This window comes from Dreissena polymorpha, unplaced genomic scaffold (genome assembly GCF_020536995.1).
Source record: "Dreissena polymorpha isolate Duluth1 unplaced genomic scaffold, UMN_Dpol_1.0 chrUn109, whole genome shotgun sequence".
NCBI classification, from domain to species: domain Eukaryota; kingdom Metazoa; phylum Mollusca; class Bivalvia; order Myida; family Dreissenidae; genus Dreissena; species Dreissena polymorpha.
The window spans coordinates 62,473-82,324 of NW_026273423.1; the positions used below are offsets into that span (position 1 = coordinate 62,473).

General features: G+C 33.3%; 2 protein-coding genes across 2 annotated transcripts in view; both read right to left on the minus strand.

Annotated features, from left to right (window-relative positions):
- LOC127864090 (integrin alpha-4-like) overlaps window positions 1-7,653 on the minus strand; it is a 67,559-nt gene extending 59,906 nt beyond the window's left edge. Inside the window, exons 1-2 of the mRNA XM_052403787.1 lie at window positions 7,054-7,653; window positions 1,086-1,228 (exon numbers count right to left, since the gene is read on the minus strand). Of these exons, the coding sequence (XP_052259747.1) occupies window positions 1,086-1,228; window positions 7,054-7,232 (322 nt within the window). The 5' untranslated portion in view covers window positions 7,233-7,653. The remainder of the gene's footprint in view (window positions 1-1,085; window positions 1,229-7,053) is intronic.
- Window positions 7,654-10,329: 2,676 nt separating this feature from the next.
- On the minus strand, window positions 10,330-18,633 carry LOC127864091 (integrin alpha-4-like; the record flags this gene model as incomplete). Its single annotated transcript, XM_052403788.1, is given in 8 exon segments — window positions 10,330-13,217; window positions 14,232-14,354; window positions 14,842-14,943; window positions 15,831-15,950; window positions 16,398-16,471; window positions 16,885-16,999; window positions 17,989-18,160; window positions 18,623-18,633. Coding segments are annotated over 8 exon segments (882 nt in total), but the record flags the coding sequence as incomplete, so codon positions are not given.
- Between the last annotated feature and the right edge of the window lie 1,219 nt (window positions 18,634-19,852).

The following is a 19,852-nucleotide window of genomic DNA, read 5'->3' on the forward strand; positions in this document are numbered from 1 at the left end:
ATTTCTCATATCGCCTTACGCTACATGAAATTATGTAAATGCTTACCGATACGTCCTTTATACAAAATAAAACTGCCGTTTTAAATTGTATGGAACACTTTGTTTGAATTGTCAAAATTTCGGGTCATTTAAAATCTGCATTAAATCCGTTCATACTATATCGATAAAAGACCTTACAAGGTTAAACAACAGACTTTCGTCGAAACGGGGGAAACACAATGAAGTGCCATCAAACATTGTTTAAATTTACTTTCCTATATTGTTTAAACAATTAGTCACCTGTCTTTCATAATAAACGACAGCTGATGGTGACAAAACATTATCTACTGATAGTGCTTACGGTGATATATCCCGATAATAATTTGGGGAGTGGCTGTTAAAACCATTAACGGACAGTTCAGCTAACAGTTATTCATGTGACTTTATTATGAAGACTCTAATGTTACTTGTTAACCAAAATGTATGCTCAAATAATATGAATATGGTTGAAATAACATCGATTTTAAAATAAACTTCATTTCGGTCTGAAGTTAACATATGGTTACCTTAACTGACCGTTAACATTTTTGATCAACCGGCGGGTCCTGAAAAACTATTGGGGAGTAGCCGTTGATTTTTGAACGCATAACCTATCGCATTTACTCTATAATAACTTGTGGAGTATCCGTTCATTTTCTTCAGCGTGACCCACCGCATTAACTATATAATAACTTGGGAATAGCCGTTGGTTGTCCTCCGCGTGACATACCGCATAACTCTATAAAAACTTTGGAGTGGCCGTTGATTTTCTTCAGCGTGACCTACCGCATTAACTCTGTAATAAATTGGGGTAGCCTTTGATTTTATTCAGCGTGACAAGTCGCATTTACTCTTTAATAACTTGGGAGTGATCGTTGATTTTCTTCAGAGTGACATACCGCATGTACTCGATAATAACTTGTGAATATCCGTTGATTTTATTCAGCGTGATCTACCGCATTTACTCTATAATAACTTGGGGATTATCCGTTGATTTTCTTCTGCGTGACCTACCAAAGTTACTCTATAACAACTTTGGGATTATCTGTTTTTTCAGCGTTACTTACCACATTTGCTTGGCCCCACTTCCCCGTCGTTTACGTTCAATTTTGTGCACGTTATGTTCTTCATGTTGAGATTTTCACACGCGCTTATTTCCCCGTGGGCTGTGATATTATTGAACGTCATATTTGGGCTTCCCACGAGCAATCTAAAATGTGTTCAAGAAAATATTTACCCGGTTCATATAGTCCTTATACGTTAATATGTTTTTCTATTGCGATTTGAAAAATTTAATACACGTTTGTTTGTATGCAATTATTTCATTAACAAATCAGTATTAATACATAGTAACATAAAGAATTGTGTAGGTATATCAGTTGGGATCTATATGTAAAGAAACTATATTTAGTTAATATTTAAAAATAAAACGTAAAAAATGCTGCAAGTAAATTGTTCAAGTAAATTCCCAGTGTATAGTTTAAAATACTTTCAAACAATTCAAACGTTCGATTGTAAGAAAATATGTCCACCTAATAACTCTTAAGTTCTGGTCATGTAAATATACATTCAGGAAGTTGCTTAAATCGTTTACAGAGCAGTAATATCTATCAACATTGTGTTGTTGTTCTCAAGAATGTTATTTTAAAGTATAACAATTGATGTGTGGTGCGAGAGAATCTAGGTTCACCATTTTCCGAAAATCACTTAATACTTACTAGTACTTTTTAGAACGGCTGATTTGAAAACAAACTGAACTGTTCGAATTCATGCCATTAAGTAAGTCCTTCTACGTATTAGAGAAACAACCAAAGCAAAACAACCGACTCTTGTACTTTTAATTGTTTCACGTGTAAGTATACCATAGTATGCAAGTTTTCTTTGTTGAACTGTATTTTGCAACATGACTTTTGACAACAATGACTAGTGAAGAGACCTCAACAAATACACGCCAATATTGTAATGAGTCATTGGCATACAATTAGGTTCCCGAGTCTGAAAATACACGCCTGCAGTGTAATGAGTCATGAGCGTACAACTAGGTTCTCAAGTCTTAAAATACACGCCTGCAGTGTAATGAGTAATCAGCATTCAAGTAGGTTCCCACGTCTTAATATAAACACCTGCAGTAAAATAAGTCATTAGCGTACAACAAGGTCTCCAAATTTATGGTTTGCAACTTTATATACATATACATGTTTTGTACAACGCCATTAAATATAATTATATAAATAGGCGTTTCATCAGATTAGCAAGCTTTAAGTTTCAAGTTTCCTATTCTTAATATACACGATTAAACATGAGCGTACAACTAGGTTCCCAAGTCTGAAAATACACGTCTGTAGTGTAATGAGTCATCAGCTTACAACTAGGTTTCCATGTCTTACTATACACGCCTACAGTGTAATGAGTCATGAGCGTACAACTGGGTGCCCAAGTCTTAAGATACACGCCTACAGAGTAATGAGTCATGAGCGTACAACTCGGTGCCCAAGTCTTAAAATACATGCCTACAGAATAATGAGTCATGAGCGAACAACTATGTGCCCAAGTCTTAAAATACACGCTCATGGTGTAATGAGTCATGAACGTACAACTATGTTCTCAAGTCTTTATATACACGCCTACAGTGTAATGAGTCATGAGCTTCCAGCAAGGTTCCCAGGTCTTAAAATACACGCCTAAAGTGTAATGAGTCATTAGCGTACGATTAGGTTCCCAAGACTTAATATACACGCCTACAGACTAATAAATAATGTGCGTGCAACTAGGTTCTCACGATTTAATATACACGCCTTAAGTGTAATGAGTCATCAGCGTACAACAAGGTTCCCAAGTCTTAAAATACACGCCTACAGTGTAATGAGTCATGAGCCAACAACTAGGTTCCCAAGTCTTAATATACACGCCTACAGTGTAATGAGTCATGAGCCAACAACTAGGTTCCCAAGTATTATTATACACGCCTACATTGTAAAGTCTCATGAGCGTGCAGCAAGGTTTCCTAGTATTAATATACACGCCTTCAGTGTTATGAGTCTTGAGCGAACAACTAGGTTCCCAAGTCTTAATATACAGATCTTCAGTGTAATGAGTCATGAGCCAACAACAAGGTTCCCTAGCTTTAAGAACACGCCTACAGAGTAATGAGTCATGAGCGTACAACAAGGTTCTTGAGTCTTAATAAACACGCCTTCAGTGTAATGAGTCATGAGCTTAGCAGTGTTCGATACTAACGGGAGTCTGGTAGTCCGATACTCCAGGAAGTGAGACTCGGACTCCTTGTTTTTGTTTCAATGATGTCCGTCGGACTCCTCCAAAAGAATCTTTAGATTATAAAACTCTCTTTGTTTCGCATAATCAGAATGTCTATTACAAATATCTTACTCTGAAATAGTCATTGTCGAACACTGTCTATAAAAGACTTAAGTTGCATTTGTTTAAAGTCAAATTAAAATTGTAATGATTTAATATTCACCTTCTACATTCTGCAGAAGGAAGTTTTTAAAACCAAGTCATAACGCACTCTTCAACCACTGTTGGAGAACTTTGAGGGTTCCTCTTAACATTGAAGATTATAGACAGCTGGTCTATTGAAAGTTAGAAGTGTTCAATTAAACTAAGTGATGTCGAAAGCATATACAAATTCAGAACAATACAATCATTATGACTATGCACTTGAATAGTATTTTTCTTTTATCCCATAAAAACCCATGTATGGTCTACACGTTTGGTTTCAGAAGATGCATTATTTATACGTATAATTGTATTATAATGATGAAACAACTTTTATTGTCAATTGAATAGTTTATGTAAGAAAACAAAATAAAATAGCATTTACCAATTTTTAGTTTAAAGACTTGGAACGCAAAGGACCCCGGTCTGTTAACATTTTTTTTTAACCCTGTTCACAGTGCTCTGTGATATTGTTCACAGATGCACCGAGCAAGCGTCCTTATTAGATCTAATGAGCATAACTTACTTATTGTGAGCTTTTGTGATTAAATTTTGCATATTTGTAATCATCGTTCCTACAAAGTCCGTTATCAAAATATACATTGTTAACACTAGAGTTAATATGCATTTTCAATTAATAAGAATCTTTGTAAGAAGATTTGTCTAAATGACAATTGGGAAAATCACAAAACAGCATTCAAAAACTTGGTTACCATGTCAAATTAAATGAAACATTTCTTAACATGCCCGAAGTAACATATTTACCAAATCTTCATAAAACTTGCTACGAACGGTTTTTTAATGGTATATATGCCGAGTTTGAAAAGGGTTCAGGTCTACTGAAAAATATAAGTACCAGTGGGTTTAGACGTTGTCCTCATGCGGCTGCAACTTTGAGCAATCTAGCAGTCAAATGTTTTGTTAAATCATCATGAAACAATCATAACAATTGTACTCATGATCTTTCAACTAAATACGAAATTGATTCTAACCGTTCCAAAATACGACTTACGGTGAAAGTAGTTTACGGAGGGATTATTTAGAAGTCACTCTTGTTAATCATTCGGTTCGTCCGAAGTGTTTACATGTTCTTTATTTAACATTACCTTGTTGTTTTTTTAATAATACCCTGGGGTGAAGGTATCATTTTATTGTGGTCATCTACCAAGTTTTTTTTAAATTTCGTCCCGCGGGTAAAAACTGGGCACGCAAAATGATGAAGACATATTTTAAGACTTACATATTAAAAAAACTTAATCTCTCAAAACATTAGGGCAGGGATTTATTTTTTATTTAGCATCGTATACTCGAGTGATCCTGTAACAACTTTGTTAAAATCATCCCTCTTGGGTTAAAATTTACCCAGCCCCATGGGTTACTTGTTCTTATATTGCATGTCCTTGTCGTTTGTTTACTAAGACATGTTTTCGAGTGTTAAACTAGCTTTCGCTTAACAGTCTCTTATCACTAGAAAAATCATCCCAATATCCATAAGTGTTTCCACAATGCAAGTTTAACGGTCCCGAGGCACTGATGATGGAAACGACGCCTTCAGTGTAATGAGTCATGAGCGTACAACAAGGTCCCCAAGTTTAAAAATACATGCCTTCAGTGTAATGAGTCATGAGCGTAAAACTAGGTTCCCAAGTCTTAAATTACACGCCTAAAATGAAATAAGTCATGGGCGTACGACTAGGTTACATAGTCTTAAAATACACGCCTAAAGTGTAATAAATCATAAGCGTACGACTAGGTGTCCTAGTCTTACAATATACGCCTACAGTGTAATAAGTTATAAGCGTACATCTAGGTTCACACGTCTAAAACACACGCCTACAGTGTAATGAGTCATGAGCGTACGACAAGGTTACATAGTCTTACAAAACACACCTGCCGTGTAATCAGTCAATAGCCTTCGACTAGGTTCCTAAGTCTTAAAAAACACGCCTACAGTGTAATAAGTCATGAGCGTACATCTAGGTTCCCAAATCTTAAAATACACTCCTACAGTGGAATGAGTCATGAACGTACGACTAGGTTCCCTTGTCTTACAATACAAGCCTACAAAGTAATCAGTCGTGAGCGTACAACAAGGCTTCCAAGTTTGAAAATACACGCATACAGTGTAATGAGTCATGAGCGTACACCTAGGTTTCCAAGTCTTAAAATACACGCTTTAAGTGTAATGAGTCATGAACGTATAAATAGGTTCCCAAGTCTCAACATACGCGCCTACAGTGTAATGAGTTTTGAGCGAACGATTTGGTTCCGAAGTCTGAAAATACACGCCTACACTGAAATGAGTCATGAGCGTACAACTAGGTTCCCAAGTCTTAATATACACGCCTACAGTGTAATGAGTCATGAGCGTACAATACGGTTTTCAAGTCTTAAAATTCACGCCTAGAATGTAATGAATCATTACCGTACAACAATAGTGTAATGAGTCATGGTTCCTTAGTTTTAAAATACACACATACAGTGTAATCAGTCATGAGCGCACACATTGTTTGTATTGAGTCATGAGCATACTAGGTTTCCAAGTCTTAAAATAAATCCCTAAAGTGTAATAAGTAATAAGTGTACAACAAGGTGTCCAGGTCTTAAAATACAGGACTACAGTGTAATGAGTCATGAGCGTACACCTAGGTTCCCAAGTCCACAGTGACCAATTTCTGGTCACAAGCGGAACGCCGCGGCTATATAAAGTGACCAAATTTGGTCACAAGAGTCATTCTAGTCAAAACCTTAAGGCAGGCAACATCCACGCCAAATTTTTTCTTAAAAAGTACTTTTTCTTTTCGTGAGTAATTTAAGTAACTTATAATAACAGTAATACCTTTGTAAGCAGATAATACAGCGAACATTTAACATATTTCATTTAACTTGAGAATTATTTAAAGTATTCAATCTATTTTTGTTATGATCGTTGGCAAGTGTCATTGTTCCTTAAAAGTCCCGTTTACGAGTGTAATGTCCATTGTCAAAAATATCTATTTTGACGCGCAGTTTACCGTCGCAAGATTGAAAGTATTGTAAAACCTTAATAAAGGTTGCAGGTCATTTTGTTGTTGGAAATATAACATTTTGTTGAGTTATTCGTGGAAACTGAATAAAAGTTGTATGAAGTTGAATCGGACTTTGAGTTAAACATTAACCACCATTGATAAGGAGCGCACTAGCGGAGCGTAACAATATTGTAATTTGAACCCAACATAATGTTTACTTAACCAAACTTTATGTTAAGTTGATCTTATTCATTGTCAACTAACCAAACATATGACTTTTTTAAAAGAAGGCAGTTTGGGGTTCACTATTTTAATGCATATAATTTGTGAATGCATGTCACCGTTGTCATGGATATTCTAACTATGTCTCGTCTTATAAACGTTTCGGCATAAAGCCTGTATTACAAAATAAGGAAAACATATGTTTACATGTTTATGTTATTCATTTGAAACCATAAGGAACCTTCTTTGAACAAACGGTTCTTTTCATTGTTAATATTTAAAAAATATTGTAATATCTTACAAACTCCAATTATTTGAGTAGAAGTAATCTAAACATTCAAACACTTACACGAGTTTTTGTCCAAAAAATGGTGTCCCGCCAGGTTTCAGCATTCCGAGTGCATATCCAAACTGGGAGCCTGATACTCCTCTGGCAATACCAACTTTTTCCAGTTCGACATTATAGCAATATATTAACCTAGCACTCCAGCACCATAAGACACACCAGTTCAGCGTTATTACAACCATAATTGCTTGCTGGTTTTTTTGTGCATGAGTGTTTCACGTTTATAGTTGTAATAGGATAATAATTGAAATTATTTATAAGTAGCAAAATTCCAGTGATTTCACTCGTTATCCGCAAAAACGCACGTTTTGTTTAAAAACCGTTTTATTTTAAATGAACTTTAAACAATATCAATCTCTTAGATATATAAACATAAAATTGTTTTCAAAACCGACCTTATCAAGTTTTCATTAGCGACAGTTGAATTAACATGCTTTAACATCAAAAGAAAACCATGTTTTATCCGTTATGAACAGGAAGTATATTTCAGCACACACATTTATGCGTATAAACACTTGTAAATGTTATCAGCCCTTCAGCCAATCATTCTAAAAAAACATTTCAACGGGCGCAGCTGATTTCTTAATGTTTAGAAATGTTGCGTGTTTTGTTATCGCTCACGTTTATTTACCAGTTTCATACCAAATTTCACCAAGGAACCTTGAAATGACACTCTTGATAAACACAACACTGTTGGCTTATAAAAACACCATAAAATTAAAACATATATTATGAGATGATATTAGCGAGTTGAGGTACTTTTATATTTGAATAGACACATTTATTCGCGCTGAATATGAATGCGAAAAGAAACAGAATCGCGAACATTTAACACACGCGTTTAAACGCATTCTAAAGTAATTATATAACTATGATGAAGCTATTAAGACCGCTTGCACAATGTGTTTCTCCTTATAAATGTGATGTTGCAAAATCAGTTCAGCAAAATAACGTAACGCGGTTTATCAGTCAAAAAAGATTAACAGAGGCCACATAGGTGACCGTTTAATACACGTGTTGCGCGCTTAAAGGCATGTAATGCCTCTTGCAGAAAATCGACTTACTAAAACCACTATTAGTAGACTATTTTCATCGAGACAAAAGTTACGCGTTGTGATTTACCCGATCGGTTACTTTAATGACTTTCATATCATTTAAAAAACAAAGAAAGTATTGTCTTGCCCTGATGCAAATCTTTGTGTTTGTAAATTTTGCAAACTTCAGAGTTCAAAGTGACGACTATTTGGATTGAATTGTTTTCTAGGATTAAAAATTAAATGTATATTTCGTCGGTTCAAGCAATATTTTAGTCTTATAACGAAGCTCAGAAAACATAATCACGGGGTTATATTACATTATAATGCAAGAAACTTACAAATGCCTTAAACAGAAATGAGAAGGGATGATAGTAGAAATTAATGTTTATGTTTTTATATATGTACTTAATGGAGTATTCAGTATCTTAAATTGACCCTTTGCCCTGTTTTGATTACAGTTCCGCTTCAATTGACCTGGCTTAAATAATTATAATAACGTACATAAGTACACATACAACTGTAATCGGATCGCGGTTTGATTCCGTCCCCTGCCCATTACCTGTGTGGTTTGGTCACAAAGTCTTGTCTAAGGACATTTTCATCTACCTCTGATTTAAGAAGTCCAGATATATGCAACTGGCACAAGAACTAACACTTTCCACTGGCAAACCAGCTAATCCTAGAACGTGCGTTTGTCAACATCGGTAACTCAGTCATGTTTCAGAAACCGATATCAATGAATACGCGAAGGAAACATAATTGTTTCAGAATGTCTCTATTATTTGTAGGGCTTCATTATTCTGACCGTCTGAATATAACTGAAATCCTGTTGAAAACGTCGACAGCATCCAGTAAAACTATACAATAGAATATTCAACTATACCATTAATATAGACATACTGAAACAATTATGTTTTCTTCGGGTATTCATCGACGTTTCCGGAACACGACAGTAAGACTGAGTTACCGCTGTTGACAAACGCACACCCTGACGATGTTTTTCTGTCCTGTCTTGCTTTCATCGTTATTCTATATCATATTTGTGATCTCTCATGAGTAATACAACCACAAATAAAAACATGTTTGCATTCTATAATGAAGTTCAATTTATGTAAAAACATACAATACTATATGATTGTTTTTTGGATTAACGGTTTATGATGCTTATGTGTCGTTTTGTGATCTATTTATATTATTGGATATTTTCTAGAAGAACACTTATTACAGTCAACTTCAAACAATAATAACGTTATCTAAGAGCACTTTATATGGTAACCTCTGTTTTATAAGAGAACAAAATATACAAATATGTACACAGATAAATCAAAATCTTTAAGTCATAGTGTAATGTGTGGGCGTATATGTGTGTGTACTCGCATGTGCTGATGATTTGTATCTAGTGTTCAATTGAAACTATTCTGAAAATCTACTGCATGAATATACTAGCAAACTATATCAAGCGAACGTATTGCCACGTTGTTGAAACGTATTAACCTATGATACTCGAACATTTTTTGGCCAGTAATCCACATCTGCAAAAAAGCTCAATACTCTAACATACGGAGAAAAAAAGCTTAATTAAAAGAGGTCATTTGTCCGATCATGCAATACTTGTAGTGGGCTGTAGTAATGCATTAGATGCAAGTTCTTCATTTCCTACAACGTTAATAGGAACGCCGCCAGCGCACGCACTTCTGACCGTGTCACAGTCGGCCTTCCCTGGTGTTCCGACATGGAAGGGCAACAAACAAAATTCGTTTATGTCGTCAAAAGGGTTTGGAAATTATACATTTCTTTAATGTTGAATACATTTCTTTTTTATGCTGTATAATGGAAGGATGCTGAGTGTTTCATATACGCATACGTTTATGTCTTCTTCGTGTAATATGTACTCGCATTCATGTATTTTTATTATGTTAAAGAATGCATATATGTATTTATATAGTAAAACAGCATGCTAGCAGAACAAATATTGTTTAAATTTAAAATTTAAAACCACTTAAATTTATTTTATAGTATTTGTTATTTGTTCGCAATTTGTGTTCCTGATTTAAGATTTGCCTAAATCTATGACTTTTTGTGTTTGACTAAACTGATTAAAAAATAATCGTATACAAAATGTTAGTCCAGTTTTTGTATTATTCCTTCATTATGATATACTGATAGCTAATATACTGAAAAGGATATAACTATGACATGTGGTAAATTGCACAAACAATAAAAGAGCAAAACAAAAGCCATGTTAAAAATTAAGTTTACAAACAGTGCCTTTACATTATAATACTTAGACAACACATAACACATAATAATGATAAAATAACAGGCAGGTCAAATTTATGTTCTGTTATTTGTTAAGTGTTTGTAATGTTTTGTCCACAAATTAAGATTTGTCTAAATCGATGACTTTGTATTTGCCGCAAACTTGTTTGAAAATAATCTTTTACAAAATATATGTGAATTTGTTATGATTATGCTTCATTATTGCGGGCAATAAAAAGCTAATAAACTGAAAACAATAAATGGCATATTACAAATTGCACAATCAGAAACAGAATAGAACAATAACCATACTAAAAATAAGGTTAACAAACAGTGTCTTTACATAATAATACCTAGAAAAAGACATAACACAAAATACATTTTAAATTAATGGCACCTTAAATTTATTTTATGTTATTTGCTACTTGTTCGTAAAGCTTTGTTCAATTATTATGCTTCAATATTTCGGGCGTTCATATACTGAAATGCTGATAAACTGAAATTGATACAAATATAACATGTGACAAATTGCACAAACATTAACATAGCAGATCAATAACCATACTAAAAATTAGGATTACAAACTGTGTATTTACAAAACAATACCTCAACAACACAAAACACATACTAGTCTCACTGAACATTTTGTTCAAGGAAACACGGTTTTATTTATTCACACGAAAACTGCTCTTATGTTCAATGTACATTATTTCACCGAAACAAATTTTACTATCGATTTAAAAGTGTTGACCTTATTGTGCGTATAACCATGTATACCACGTGTTTGGAGACGTACACGTTTTAGTCGACATATTCGAACTTCAATTACATTTTTTTCTTATCCATCTAATGTAATATGCACAGCTCATTCGAGGAGTGACCAACACTGAACCCAAAATGCAACCATTTTAAAATTATGTTCATATTGTAAGGTAAATGTTTTGATGTGAGTGTATATTATGTGCTATCATTGCGTATATTGCTTGTAAACTATGTGTGTTATAGAGTGGGATGCCTTCGACCACACATAGCTTACATTGACGAGGAAAATAAATGAAATAAACGGAAAACAATATGTTCAAAACACAGCTTAATATACAGCTTGCTTCACAATTTGTACAACTATATACTAAAGGTCGTGGTAACAAATCACACGATATATTTATACACTAAACCGACAACTGTCTCATACACATATTTTGACCGAACGAAATGTACATTATGTACACACATATCAGTCACATTCAAAGGGTATTCAAAATTACTGTACGGAATGTTCATAATTATGGCAATTTCAAAATATAATTGAGTATACTGTTTTGCTTGAAGACTATGCTGTTAGCATGCAATTTGGAGCGATACATATGTCATTAATAATAAATTATTAATGGTATTAACCCCGAGTATAATAGTCTCTCAGTGTACGAAATAAGTAAAGCATACTTATTCCCAACTCATACATGTATATGATGGCTGTAATAACTGGGAATAGCGGGCTATATGCATGTACATAAAGTGTCGAACCAGATTAACCTGTGCAGGCCGAGCAGGGTATTCGGGGACCACACTTTCCGACGCCATGACCTGATTTTCGTTTCGGAGAGTCTGCATTCAAACGAAAGTTTCCATGCAAGCGTCGTAACAGAAGTTTATTGTAAGTGCGAATACATATATGTCTTGAAATGCAAAAAAAAAAATAAGATAACGCGCGTTCTCTTTTAAGAAAAGCTACTTTGCTTAATGATGCATTTTTTAGCTTCGTGCAAATTTGTTTTCGAAATTTTAACAACCATTCGGCAACGAAATTAACGAAGTTTACTTTTTGTCGCGTCCTAGCTCAGTTAAGTCTTGCAAAAATAATGCACTAAACGTCTCGACATAATTGTGTGTTTAACCAACTGCAAACCCGGCCGCTTGTTTACGGTACATTTTCTATAGTTGAATGTCTTATTTAGCTTGAAAGCAAACGTAAAACTAAATAAGAAAATATACTATAAGCATTTTATGTTTTGCACCAACAAGATGAAGACAAGAGAATACAAATGACTTATCACAAAATATTTACAATTATATATTGCAAATAGCAAACACTTTTATATAAAACAGCTCGTATCATAAGCAATATTAAACAACGCAATAAAATAAGAAAGATAATTACAAAAGAAAATTGAGTAAGATTATCTAAAACAATAGGCGTGCTACAAGTCCAAAATATCATAATAACAAGAATGTGCATACAATTATGTTACCTGTAAATATACAAAAGCAGTGTCAGAAGATGTAAAAAGAATAACTTCATACAATTGCATCAACTTACTCAGATTTACTCATGGAAGACTTATTTAAATTCAACGCACATTCGTAACTAAATAGCAAACATTCTTATACCAAAATGTATATGACACAAAGCTATAAAATGCTCTATCATACCAAACTGTCCATAAAGCCAACGACACAAAACTAATTATGCTCCAAAAATAGATCTACAACATTGTTCTGTTTTCTTCTCTGATTAATTGGCAGTTGTTTTCCCTTAAGGATTGTTAAAATGCTTTCGTTTATAAATGTCAAACCATCTTTTTGCTAAATGTCTTTTACCAAAATGACACTTAACTGGGACAATCAACACACATAACTCTGCAAATTATTCTGTTAGCTTCTCTGATTCATTAGCAGTTGTTTCCTCTATAAAATAACTATAATTCATTATTCTGTTTTCTTCTCTGATCCATTATTGGCAGTTGTTTCCTCTATAGGAGAGTAGCTCTGCTTATTCGCCTGGGACATACGAATGCTCTTGCGATTGTAAAGGCTATCTTGCTTCCATTTCTTGACTTGGTCGTGCTTTTGGCTTCTCTTGAAGAATCCACACTATAAGTATTATGAACAGAATTTGTAAAAGCGTTAAACACATGTACAGTAAAATATGTGAGATGTCAAATCACCTTAAACGGTTACTGATTCGTATGTGTCGATTTTTTATAACATTTGGAAAAGCCGTTATAGAAAAAGATTATGGAATGCAAATTCATTTTGATGAGATCATCGCAAATATTGTATGTCTAACCATCAAAACATAACAAGTACTTAAATTACTTTTAATCTTGTATGTATTTTAATCTTAGGGTAACAAATGTAATTTACGATCTCAGCATACAATATACAACTATGTACACGAGAGACTGAATTCGGTCCTTTTACGGGTTTCTTGTAAGCAAATATGATTATTAGTTTAGATGATGAAACTATTTCTTCGTTATCTAAAACAATTCATTTTTATCAAATACACTTTAAACGAACGATGTGTTGAGTATATGCATACATGTATGTTGGCCAATATTACCGATCTATACGGTTATCCGTGTACAATCCGCATACCACATAAGGATATACGGGTACTAATCCGTTGACATCTATAGATAAAATATTGTGATACAAACCGTCCATAGTATTAATCCAACGATGATTCGTCCCTAGATTAAATGATTTGTAATTAAACATTCCATTGTATTATTCCAATGATGATACGTCTATAGATTGAATAATTTGTAAAAAAACCTTTCATAGTATTATTCCAATGATGATACCTAGACGTCCCTAGATAAAACGATTTGAAATACAAACCTTCAATAGTATTATTCCAGTGATGATACGTCCCTAGATTAAATGATTTGTAATACAAACCTTCCTTAATAATATTTTAGATAAAATAATTTTATAATAAAATTAGATAAAATTATTTGCAATACAAACCTTCCATAGTATTATTTTAACGATGATACGTCCCTAGATAAAATGATTTGTTACATAAACCTTTCAATATTCCATTATCCAGTATTCTCAAATGATGATACGCCCATAGTTAAAATGATTTGTAATACAAACCCTCCATAGTATTATTCCAACGATGATTAAAAGCACAACAGCTCCTAATACTGAACCAATGATGATCCATATGTTTACTTCGTTCTTAACCGATTCGGCATCAATGACAAAGGTGGTCCATTTCTGAATAACAATAATAAAACAATGGCATGCATACGCATTCTCATATTCCAGGGCATAGTACATAATTGATTTTATAAACATTTTATTAGCAATCCATGCGCACGCAAAAAAAGTATTCTTTTGTGTTTGACGCGTTTGAAAACACTTTAATATCAGTTATAGAAGTAAATTTTCAAGACGCAAAAGTTTTCAAAGTTTTTTCCAATAACAAGTTATGGAAGGAATAACTTTCCATCTTTACATCTTTACAACTTAACATTAATAAAACAATGGCATACATACACATTCTCACTTTCCAGGACGTAGGACGTAATTTGATTACATAAAGATTTTATTCTAATGCGTGTGAAGCTTTTGAAAACACTTAAATATCAGTTATATAAGTAAATGGTTAAGAAGCAACAGTTTAAACAGTTTTGTCCAATATCAATTTATGGTTGGAATAAGTTAAAAATCTTTGTACAAATTTGCTTTGCTAGTATTTTACCGTAGCGTATACGGTTTTTTCCATTTGTACGACCTTCCCACCATACCACACTTCCGGGTCTGTAACAGTCGCATTTGTTGTGTACCGAATCTCGCTGAAATCCTGTATAAGGGAAAAAAAGTGCATGGCCAATTCACTGATACACTATCAATATGTCATCAAACAACATTTTTCGTCACTTTGACAAACAATCGGATATAATATATTTGAATTTATGTATATTATATCAAAATACATTTTGTCAAAGAGATGAAAATTGTTGTTTTATGACATATTGATAGTGTTTCAGTGACCTGACCACGCGCCCGCCTGTGCACATGACAAATAAATCAAATAAATAACATACTCATCAATAGCATGAATGGTTGAAAATTAGCAGGATATAACCGTTTATAAAGGACATCATATGCATAAAGTGTTAGTCTATAAAGTGCACTTCACATAAATTCCATAATAATCAATAACGAGAACCTTTGACAATAAAACTGTTCAATATTGCTTAATAATGATGAAGAGCTGATCATAGCAGATACATTTTTAACATGCCATCGTGTCTTCGTAGTGGTGTTTATGAAAATCATAAAGTACATCAAATGCATGACATAATTATACATAACAAGAAAACGTGTTCAATATACAATTTTGGGGAAAGTTACTGCGTTTATCCTGTCGTCTTGTATTTGTAATTGTGTTTTGGAAAATACATTGCAAAAGTAACTTATCATGATTACAGTACGGATAGCAAAAACTTGGCAAATATTAGGTAATTTCAAACATACGTTGCATTTCAGTTTTAAATGTTGTTATATTTGATTATTTGCTACATACATCATTTTGGATAGGCATCAAAACGTAAGTTCTGTTTTAATTTATTCTTAAAATCGATATCGTAAACAAACAAATAATAATTATTGCGTTAAACAAATGCTTTAGAGTTTATCCTTAGCGTATCTGTCTTGAATCATGTTATTTGTTTCGAATGAGGTTACCTTTTCCGCTGCCAGCGCTTTTTCGAATACTTCAATCGTAACATTGACAATCGCCTGACCATTTTTATCCAACTTCATCACCAGACACTCCAAAATGATGCATCCGTACTCCAAACACGTCTTAAAAACAAAAAAAGTAATAAAGCATAAACAGTATTTAATATATGCTGTTTGTGTAAAAGATGCAAAAGTTTATACCAAACATTCGTACTCTTAACATGTCTTTCAACGAAAAAGTAATAAACATAAACAACTTTTAATATATGCTGTTTGTGTAAAAGATGCAAAAGTTTATACAAAATATTATGAATGTTACATTTATTGGAAATGTTTAATAAATTCCAATATGTGTGTACATATAAACAATTGGAAGATAATAATGCATTATTTAATTATTAGAATATATTCTAACCAGAAATTCTACAATCGTTTTATTCGAACACCGTATTACGATTACCGCTTATGAATCAAATGAAGACAACTTAAGATGACATGTAAAACAATGATAAATAACAATGTCATTACGAAATTTCTGATACAAAATATATAATAGTTGAAAATCCGTACAATATTCTTCATAGTTTTTTTCTGACCAGTCGATGACATTGCTACGGGTTCATCCACTGCTCGTCTTCTCCTTTCTGCGAAATCAATTGTAAAGCTCTTGCGAAAAAGGTTCTTTAATACAACTTACTTTAAAAAAAATTGTAATTATTTGATTCCAAGTATCTGTTCATGAAAATACGCACAATTATATTCATTTTTTTGTATTATTAGTAAATAAATGTTCTTTGAGACCAGTTTAAAATACCTTAGGACTAAATAGAACAATTGGTATATCAGCAACGAGTAAAAATGTACTACATCAATTAAAGTTATTATGTGTTAAATTAAGAAAATGTCTGCAAATATGTGCTGATAATCGGCGACGACGAAGTAATTTACAATAAGTTTGTAATGTTTGCACATAGAACATTAATTGTGTTTTAAATGTATAAGACTTTAGCAAGGATGTGGTTACAAAATTAAGAAAAATAAGTTTGAAATTGTTTACGGATGTCTGGGTTGCCGGGCGTATTTGCGAATGGAGTTGTAATCGACGTTGTTGGAGCCAGAGTTGTACCAATGAGTGCTTCGTTTCCTTGAACGTTACATGTCGGCGACATTTTCTAAAACAAGCATGTTTTATGGGGTATTTTTATTTGTTTTGTGTGCAATTAAAATGAAGAAGCCGAATATTGTTAAACAAATGTTTAAGGTTAACAAAGGTATCTCATTGTTGAACTGTTCCATACTATTGCCATACTGCCAAAACGTGTATTGTTACATACTTATATCTAGTATGTATATCAGTAGTATCGGCCCTTTTAATGAATACATCTACTAGCAAGAGGCATTGATAACCCACGCTTAATTTCCTTCTTTCTTACACGTGCCGTGTATTGTTACATAATAATATCTAGCATGTATATCAGTAGTATCGGCCCTTTTAATCAATACATCTACATATTTTAAAAGAAAAGATTAAAAAACACACATGTGTTATATGTCAATTTATAGCAAAATGTGTATTCTTGAACATTCCAAAAAAAACTGCATTTTAATCGGCCATGTTTTGGAAAAATACTGGCTAGACTAAGCTAGATCTATAGTAGCCTGTATCGTGTACAAAGTTTCTCTTAATATCGGCTCTGATTGTTTTGTAAGGTTTGTGAATATGCGCAAGGGCTTGATCTATAAATAGATTCTCAATGTAAAATTGAAGCTCTTGCTCCCGTTGTTCCTAAATTATTTGTATATTTTTTTACAAATAGGCGGCGTATAAAACATTTGATAAACATACAAAAAACAATAAAAACAGCAGACAATTGGATTTCACCGCATGATTGTGGATTACACCACGTGAAGTCAAAACGGTTTTAGCACTGCTTGTCACATGATAGTGATACAAAACACAAGCTGTTGCATTTTTTTTCTAATTGTCTAAACATGCTAATTTCTTTGCATCAATCTATTCACCACTGAAACCAACGGTTTAATTTCGTATCAAAAGTGTTGCTTTCGATATACTTTTCAAAATTGACATGTGTTACTGAACTGTCAGGTGATTTACTGAAATGTACAGTATTCTCACAGTCAGATCATTTAGCAAACTTACGGTTATCTTCGCTATCTCGTTGTTGCCCTTTTTAACGGGCACTGTGATATTGACGTAGGTCTTTGGAAGGTAGCTTGGACCGTAATTCGTGATGTAATACTGATGGGTGATCGTCTTTCTGACGTCACTGTTCTCGACGGCTTTGTATCGCTCCTGATCTGACAGTTGCTGACTGAATTAAAAGGTCTCATTGAATCTTATTGCAATTAAGGTACATCTATCACTTAATTGAAACTTTTGTTGCTGCTATCTTTGAAATAATATGTAAATACCATTGTAAAAAGTATTCTTACGAACTTGCCTTCGAAATCAATACCATATTAATAGAATAAAACTTTAGAAATGTTCCATTTGTTAGAAACAATCGAATAACTATAATCCCTTAGCTTAAATCCACACATACAATAATTACATGATTGCCTATACAACTGATACTATAACAATTTAAATTATTAAAACCTATTTATAAATAGAGGCATTAACTAACAAGATATTGGGAAATTATAAGTAAGTGTTGCATAAACACAGCTTTGAGACTTGCAAAAAAAGTGTGTATGTGCTCATCGACCTCTTTCTTTTATGCACCATACTTATAAATATATATATGCTCAAATAAAAAGATTTGTTTACTCACTCTGCTTGAATATAGATATCGTATTTCAATCTGATTTCCGAATTTTTATGTTGAATTTGTTGTTATTCGTGTTAACGTCTAAATTTCCTGAGCCGCTACTACATCCACCTGAAACAGAGACGTTTACATATTATTTTTACTTGAATACCCATACAGTTTGAATATTTTCATAATGATACTCTTCCCAAAGTCATATAAGGTTGAGGTTCTAGGCGCCAAATTATTTTGGAACTACTTTACGTGTATGTGTCATATGCCTTTCAGTGCATATAATGACAATGCAAACTCAGTAATTGTTATGTACATCTTGTATATGGGCAGCGCTCTGTGAAAAGATGTGGTTTTGCATGTGTGTAAATTGTCGCCCCAGATTAGACTTTTAAGTCCGCACAGGACGACACTTTGCTTCTAAGGACGACACTTTGCTCCTAAATTGGATTTTTGATAAGTAAAGACTTTCTTTAGACGAAAATACTATGAAAGCGGAGAGTCTCATCTCTGAGTAGCCTGTGCGGACTGCACGTGCTAATCTATATCTATAACGACATTTTACGCTTTGCATTACACCACCTTTTCTAAGGGCACGACCTTTTTTTCAAATTGTGTGCGTATGTGATAAGGAATCAGTAATTTCATGATAATAAATCTGAGCGCAATAAGCTTTAGATTATATTCGACACGGTTTGAATGTTAAGTCATTTATAACAAAGCGTAAGATAATTAATTAAAGAAAAAACGTAATTACAATATAATTTCAACGTGATGCATTCTAACATAAACGCTGCGTTCTTAATCTGATGACGTGCCATTTCTTTCATAGATTTATCCACTAGGTATGCACATTAAATCATCAAGTATATATGACAAGACTTCTTTTATCATCTATAAAAGTGGGCAAATGATGTCATTGTATTTGGTGACTTTTCACAAAGGTCCTTTTCCTTCATCAACAATGAAATTATGCCATTGTTTTGCACGAACGTTAAGTGTGTGCCGTTCAAAGCTGATGAGATTTATACGCCAACGTGTAAACCGCTGTGGCCCTTATAGTTGTAACAAAGTGCAGCTTGTGTACATATTACGTTGCAATAATACAATTTGAATAGCATTTTTCAATATTTAATCGTGTATTAACTGTCAGAAAATTAAGCCTTGTTAATGCATACATGCAATCAGCGTTAATGCCAGTTTCCTGAACACTCATACACCGATGAAATGCTAAAAAAAAGA